The 8,147-nt window shown below is 43.3% G+C and overlaps 1 protein-coding gene across 2 annotated transcripts in view; it reads right to left on the bottom strand.

Annotated features, from left to right (window-relative positions):
* The window catches only part of LOC136886232 (farnesol dehydrogenase), a 191,709-nt gene that overhangs the window by 143,875 nt on the left and 39,687 nt on the right, over nt 1-8,147 (bottom strand). The window contains exon 6 of one of the 2 annotated variants that reach the window (XM_067158969.2): nt 3,078-3,314. The exons of the other annotated variant lie outside the window; for it this stretch is intronic. Within the exon in view, the coding sequence (XP_067015070.2) occupies nt 3,273-3,314 (42 nt within the window). The 3' untranslated portion in view covers nt 3,078-3,272. Of the gene's footprint in view, nt 1-3,077; nt 3,315-8,147 lie in introns of those variants that run through there. 2 annotated transcript variants of the gene reach the window in all.

Genomic DNA, 8,147 nt, shown 5'->3' with positions numbered 1-8,147 from the left:
TTGAGCCTTCGAGGAAGATTCCAACATGGCGCGGCTCGGACGATGTCACAGTGATTAGAAATCCAACATGGTGGGGCCCGGACGATGTCACAGAGATTAGAGATTCAACATTGCACGGCTCGAACGATGTCACAGAAATTACAGATCCAACATGCCGGGGCTCGGACGATGACACAAGACTGCCAAGGTAAGAACTAGTGACAAGACTACTACCTTCACAAGACCACGCTAGTGAAAAGACCATTGATTTGGCCTTGTTAGGGCCGGATAGTGACAAGTCTATTGGCTTAGACTGGTTAGGTCCGTCTAGTGACAAGACCATTGGCTTAGACTGGTTAGGTCAGGCTTGTGACAAAACCATATGAGTAGGGGCAACAAAGACATTATTGACCATTTTAAACTGCGTGGGCACACGTGATTCGAGCTCTATCGGAGTCAATGTAAATTAGTATTCAGAACAGGTGATCGAAACCGGAAAACAGCAACAAAGAAATCTGAGATTTACAGTCCCTCCCTTTTAATTATTCTATACAAGTAAGAACACTTCCAAGGGTGGTGGGGAGTCAGTGGATCTCCTCTCCTGTATTCTACTTCATATAAAGTTTCACGGCCTTTTTATATACTTTTTCACCCGCTTCAACAGCAGCAAAAGCTCTACGGAAGTTCCACCCACATAGTTTCAATATATTATATCCAATTTCAGTCAGAGAAGTAGATGACAAATCGCACTCATGTTTTACTGACGCAGAGAAATCTATGAAGGTGAGATTATGTACAATTATGCCATTCTTTTACCTGATGAAGGTTGAAGTTTTGTTCCACCAAGATGCTAGCTGTTTTGAGTTTAGCATGTTGTAGGGGGGGGGGGGGGAGCCTCCTGTTACCATTGACAGTAATGCCCTCATGGCAGTGGCGTATCCTGGAATCTCCACTGAGGCATGCAACTAGTAACCATGCAGTTAACACAATGTATTAAGTAAATTTCAATTCTACTCACCCTAATTACATGTAGGTGAACTCGAGCCAAACAGTTTTACTGTAAGTTTCTGGACTGAACGTGCGTACACAATTCTTGTTTTCTGTTTTTAAATTTACGAGGGTCCGCCTCTGTGGTGTAGTAGTTAATGTAATTAGCTGCCACCCCCGGAGGCCCGGGTTCGCTTCCCGGCTCTGCCACGAAATTTGAAAAGTGGTACGAGGGCTGGAACGGGGTCCACTCAGCCTCGGGAGGTCAACTGAGTAGAGGTGGGTTCGATTCCCACCTCAGCCATCCTCGAAGTGGTTTTCCGTGGTTTCCCACTTCTCCTCCAGGCAAATGCCGGGATGGTACCTAACTTCAGGCCACGGCCGCTTCCTTCCCTCTTCCTTGTCTATCCCTTCCAATCCTCCCATCCCCCGCAAGGCCCCTGTTCAGCATAGCAGGTGAGGCAGCCTGTCCGAGGTACTGGTCATCCTCCCCAGTTGTATCCCCCGACCCAGAGTCTGAAGCTCCAGGACACTGCCCTTGAGGCGGTAGAGGAGGGATCCCTCGCTGAGTCCGAGGGAAAAGCCAACCCTGGAGGGTAAGCAGATTAAGAAGAAGAAGAAGAAGAAGAAGAAGAAGAAGAAATTTACGAGGGAAGGTAGAGGTCTCGCGGCTTTAACTATTTGCATCTTTTCATCAAACGAACGGCCAGTAAATGGCTTTTCAAACTGATTTACAATTATATCCGTTTTAGACTCATCCATCGTTAATACCACATTGCGCAAAATATAATAAAACTCCGAAAACGACGAATAGCACAGGAACAGCACACACAGAATGAACTCACTAATCAGCAAAACACACAATGAATTAACTCACTAGTTAGCCACAACTCAAGCACTGGAGATAAGTCACCCCAGTGGCATTGGTCAGTTTCGTCACGTTGGGTTCTCGCTAGGGGGTAATCTGTGTGTCCCGTTCGCTGTAAACATGTCGACTTTCTCCAAGTTGCTAACAGATGGCAGAGGGTAGCACGGGTATGGGGTGACAAATTCTGACCAAGTTTCAACTGCAGCGACATCGTTCGGAGGGTTTCAGAACTACGTCTGCCACTGAATGCAATTTTGAGATTGAATGCCTTACGTCGTTAACTCCTCCATTTGCTGTCTCTTTCTTCCGAGAGTGGAGTAGACGGCGAGACTACACCAGCACCACACGTAATCAAGCAACGGAACTAGTACAGTTGCGCGGACCTTTTGAACTTCTGAGAGATGAAATCGTTAATATTTGACCTGAAACAACCTAAAATCGTAAATCAGACAGTTCTTTGTGTTATCATAACGCATGCAATGAATGCCTTGCATTCAAGGAGAATACGCCCCTGCCTCATGGTCTGTTAGCGGATGATTGTCGATGGTCGTCTTTTATTGCCTCACAAGAGCACTTTCCTTCCCAGATGATTTGAGACAGTGAGACTAAGGACTTTTATTCAAAATATTGGTGCAGTCCCGATCGGACCAGTTATGGTCCACACAGTCTGATTTAGCTGAGCGTCTACGAGCGTGGTGTGCCAATTGTTCATCCAATCAGGTCTAGTGCAGAGTACACAAAACAAGGGCTGATGAACGCAAGGTGGTTGCGGTGGAACTCCATGTTGCACCACATAGCTTCTGCAGGATGTTGTTTCTCGATCTGTGCTTTGCTAGTCTTAAATCGCAATGTTCTGTACAGGGTAACCCTTAGGTGATCCGGATGTTTATTGTAGACTAGGCGATTCTCCTCTAAACGAATGTCCAATCTGTGATTCGTTGATATATTGCTCAGAAGATTTTAAAAGATATGTCTCTACATCTTATCGCCCGACGAATACTCGTCGTCAAGTTTGTTGGCGTGTGGCTGAATCTTGAGTAGGAAAAGCATTACTGTTGGTGGTAGGGGGAAGAAAGGAAGGTGTTACAGGAAATAGGATAAGAAATAATTTAATAATAAAACGTAAGTTTATGTATACTTCAGTATCATTCCAAGCATTTATTTGAATTTATTGTTAAGCTAATCGGGGAAATAATCAGTTAACGATATATCTTGATCTTGAAGAATGAATTGTCACACAGTCTATGTTTTACACAAAAGTAGGTTTAATTCACTATTTTTGGCAGAAGTTTTCGCAACTACTTTGATGTATCCACAAGCTGATATTTGAAAACTTAATAAAAAACAAAACGAATTTTTGTGAGTTGCTGCGCCGTCAAATTCTCTCAGGTTCCAGAATGGCACGTAACGTTTCATAGTCTTACTCTTTCAAGGAACTTCAAAAGGCTTCTCCAACAGGTTTGATGATGATCTCGTGAATCTGAAATTATAGGAAAGAATAAGGTGAATTTTACGTAATAAATAAATAAATAAATAAATAAATAAATAAATAAATAAATAAATAAATAAATAAATAAATAAATAAATAAATAAATAAATAAATAAATAAATAAATAAATAAATAAATAAATAAATCCAATCAATCAGTCAATCAATCTTCATTATAGGCTATTATCCTTTTCAGCATTCTGTGTGCAAGCCTGCGTGAATGAACCTTTCCAATATTATCTCTTTGCTAAATAGCTAAGTGGTCTTGTCTCGTTCCAAACCTCCGAGTCTAAACATCCTCTGACTGTTTCTTTAGCTCTCCCCTTGTTGTGTATAATATTGTTTTAAGTAACATATCCTCCTCCATTCGCCTCACATGAGACCACCAACAATGCCTGTCCTCACTGACATCGAGTTCCTTCCTAACTCAGCCTTTATATTTTGATTTTGATTGCTGGCATTCTCCTACCATTGTTACCACCTGTGTTATCCCAACAATCACTGTCATTTCTTCCATGTCTAAATTAAACTATACATGGGTAACTGAAATGAAGTCTGTCTGTCTTCCGAGACGACATTACCTTTCAACCACTAAGTGAATTTTTATGGGATATTTCACAAACATTCTCAGAGGAAACTGTCATGTTCTACTCCAAGATATTGATCTGGGAGCATGTTATTGACGAAATTACTTGCTTGATAGGTTGTAAATGAGGCATTGTCGGTTCTGGATCAATCTCGCCAAAACTGCCCGACGAATTGGGCTGAAATTTGGTGCAGGTTATTTCAATCGGTTTTGCAATATTTAACCATTTCTAAAAGGCGGTGATTTTCATGGAGATATGCACTGAATTAATGCGCGGTTCATCCATTTAAATACAAATAATATTTAATGGGTAACGGCTAGTCTCATCATAAAATGAGAGCCACCATATGAACATAAATTACCTACGACAAGACCATAGGAAATTTTTCTTAACATTGAATTCCAGGATATTACGCTTTTGTGTATTAAATCACACGTTCCGGGCACTCGCTGAACGCCTAGGAGGATTAGAGTGAATCAAGCCAAAACTAATGGGCCACTTGGGTTGCTATTTCGCACGAGATGTTTAGTTCATTTATAAGTAGAACCCCAAAAGATTCCAATGAAATTTATAAGTGATGCCGAATTTATGGTTAAGGGAGCACTAATAGAAAATTTTGCAATTTCGCATGGATATCTCGAATGATAAGATATACGCTGAAAGGAAATTTGAAAGTCTGAATTTATTGTGTGCATCATGGGAAATATATCTGCACCATTGCACATGCAACATTTTGCACTTTTCCAAAAACTTTTTTCACTCAACGAGAAATTTCTGTCAAGAAATCAGCACGAGCCCCGCCGCATTGAATATAGCAGAAAGTAAATCTGTACCAGTTAAAAGGTATGGTTTTGTAGATACAGGAAAAAATCTATTCGAGTTGAGAAGAAGAGTTTTTGACAGCTGGAGCAAGAAAGAGCATAAAGGCAAAAGCGTAGTCCTAATTAAATAGTATACCACAGCGAATACACGGAATCGTAATCACAAAGGCTTTCCTTGCAATGAATGGCGTGAGGCAGTAAAAATATATGCCAATTTCGCAGCTCTGCGTACTGTAACTGGCAGGTTGCCGGGCAACAGCCTCTGTCAGCAACAGAGAGTTTCGAAAACCCTTTGCCATGTCCTGGGAGCTACGGTATATTAAAACTTGTGAATACATTGTATTTACCAAGTTGCTTGCGAGATCTAGTGTTTACAATGTCTTCTCTTATGGGCTTGAGGAAGTTCGTTACTTTCATCGACCATCCGTCGCGGCGATCGATGAGAGCATCCGAAATTCACTGCAACAGCGGGTTGATCCATGTATCAATGCTGAAGTAGGGCATCTTCACTGTTTCATATAAGAAGAGTTTTATGTGGTAAGCTGATACGTTCTTTTCCTCTGTGTGAATAATGTACAACGTAGACTTGTAGAAAATGAGTTCTAACGTGTAAATAATGCGTCTCTGGACCCATGTCGATATAACCTTTATCTATTTCATGTGAGGAACATGTTCTGGATGTTTGGCCTACCTCACCTAATACTATTAATACTGAAACTCATGAATGAATTCCTCTGAAAATACATTTTCTCTTGCGAAATATACACTAAAACAGTTGTTGTGCCTCATAAACTCAACTGTTATCCTGCCAGGCACACTGAATATGCAAGTCCAAACTGAGAGAAAGGAATAGCACACAGTGAACTGTGCATTACATTTTTAAAAATCTGGCAACGACCTGCTCAATACTTTATAGGTGATTGTTCTCAAATTTGTGAAAACCTGAAGCAATATACATGTATCCTAAAAGACACAGAATACCATGTAACAAATATTCAAACACCCAGAAGTATTCGGAAATATTTAAAAGAAAATTGAAATAAATGCAGTAAAGATCTCTTGAGTATAACAATTTGGCCACCTCCGTTTTTGCAGCATAATCCCTATTTATTATTCACTAAGATGGCAGAAAAATTTGCAGTGCCATAGTTTTCTAAACAATCGTACTGAACTGCAATAATATATGTAACTGAGAAACATCAAGTTGAAGTTTCTCAGCACAATTTCTTGCTACTCGATTTTACAACATCATCTGGATGAAGTTATTACCATTTGCAGACGATGCTGTGGTCTGGGGAACAAGAACCACATGATGGACTGATGGACTGAATGAGAAATTTGTAAAGTATATAAGAATCAGTGCAGCAAAAATGAAGATCACGGTGGTATCAAGGGGGAATAGACAAGGGAAATACACTGACTGACAGAGCAAATGCAACACCAAGAAGGAGTGGTCAGAACTTTATGCCAATTGCAGGGTAGACTGGCGTCACTGAGGTATGCTCATGATGTGAAATGCGCCGCTGTGCTGCGCACGTAGCGAACGATAAATGGGACACGGCGTTGGCGAATGGCCCACTTCGTACCGTGATTTCTCAGCCGACAGTCATTGTAGAACGTGTTGTCGTGTGCCACAGGACACGTGTATAGCTAAGAATGCCAGGCCGCCGTCAACGGAGGAATTTCCTGCAGACAGACGACTTTACGAGGGGTATGGTGATCGAGCTGAGAAGGGCAGGTTGGTCGCTTCGTCAAATCGCAGCCGATACCCATAGGGATGTGTCCACGGTGCAGCGCCTGTGGCGAAGATGGTTGGCGCAGGGACATGTGGCACGTGCGAGGGGTCCAGGCGCAGCCCGAGTGACGTCAGCACGCGAGGATCGGCGCATCCGCCGCCAAGCGGTGGCAGCCCCGCACGCCACGTCAACCGCCATTCTTCAGCATGTGCAAGACACCCTGGCTGTTCCAATATCGACCAGAACAATTTCCCGTCGATTGGTTGAAGGAGGCCTGCAGTCCCGGCGTCCGCTCAGAAGACTACCATTGACTCCACAGCATAGACGTGCACGCCTGGCATGGTGCCGGGCTAGAGCGACTTGGATGAGGGAATGGCGGAACGTCGTGTTCTCCGAAGAGTCACGCTTCTGTTCTGTCAGTGATAGTCACCGCAGACGAGTGTGGCGTCGGCGTGGAGAAAGGTCAAATCCGGCAGTAACTGTGGAGCGCCCTACCGCTAGACAACGCGGCATCATGGTTTGGGGCGCTATTGCGTATGATTCTACGTCACCTCTAGTGCGTATTCAAGGCACGTTAAATGCCCACCGCTATGTGCAGCATGTGCTGCGGCCGGTGGCACTCCCGTACCTTCAGGGGCTGCCCAATGCTCTGTTTCAGCAGGATAATGCCCGCCCACACACTGTTCGCATCTTCCAACAGGCTCTACGAGGTGTACAGATGCTTCCGTGGCCAGCGTACTCTCCGGATCTCTCACCAATCGAACACGTGTGGGATCTCATTGGACGCCGTTTGCAAACTCTGCCCCAGCCTAGTACGGACGACCAACTGTGGCAAATGGTTGACAGAGAATGGAGAACCATCCCTCAGGACACCATCCGCACTCTTATTGACTCTGTACCTCGACGTGTTTCTGCGTGCATCGCCGCTCGCTGTGGTCCTACATCCTACTGAGTCGATGCCGTGCGCATTGTGTAACCTGCATATCGGTTTGAAATAAACATCAATTATTCGTCCGTGCCGTCTCTGTTTCTTCCCCAACTTTCATCCCTTTCGAACCACTCCTCCTTGGTGTTGCATTTGCTCTGTCAGTCAGTGTACATTCTGAAAATTGGTGGCCAAAGTCTTGGAATTTTGAACAATTGTACATACCTAGGGAGTGAATTAATGCAGAGTACAAGGCTGGTTATGGAGATTAGCAAGAGGGTGCAACAGGGCAATGCATTCTACCATAGTGTAAGAAACCTTGTCTGGAATAAGGAAGTGTAAAGAGATAATGTATTATGCACCCTTATGCGGCTGAGACCTGGACAGTGTCAAGTAGGGAGGAGAGTAGAATTCAAGCCAGTGAAAGGAAATACATAAAAGTATGACAGGAAAGACAGACTGAGGTACGAAGATGTGAGAAATGTGGTAGGAATAGAAAAATCTAAATGAGACAATTGATAGGAGTAAATTAAGGTGGTTTGAACATGTAAAGTGAACGTGGGCGGAAAGAATAGAGAAAGAGATGAAGGAGATGAAGTTCTAGGGAAAGAGAGCAAAAGGGAGACGGAGAAGAAGGTGGACCGATTCAATAAAGAGGAATGGTGGAAGGAGAGAGGAAGGTGGAGAAATGGGGGTGAATAATGAATATGTAAAAGTAAAGAAAGTCCTTATTCATGAACTATGAGTGCTCGTATT

The sequence above is a fragment of the Anabrus simplex genome, chromosome X (genome assembly GCF_040414725.1).
Source record: "Anabrus simplex isolate iqAnaSimp1 chromosome X, ASM4041472v1, whole genome shotgun sequence".
Taxonomy (NCBI): domain Eukaryota; kingdom Metazoa; phylum Arthropoda; class Insecta; order Orthoptera; family Tettigoniidae; genus Anabrus; species Anabrus simplex.
The sequence above is the reverse complement of the archived record's forward strand: the minus strand, read 5'-3'. Positions and strand labels throughout refer to the sequence as shown.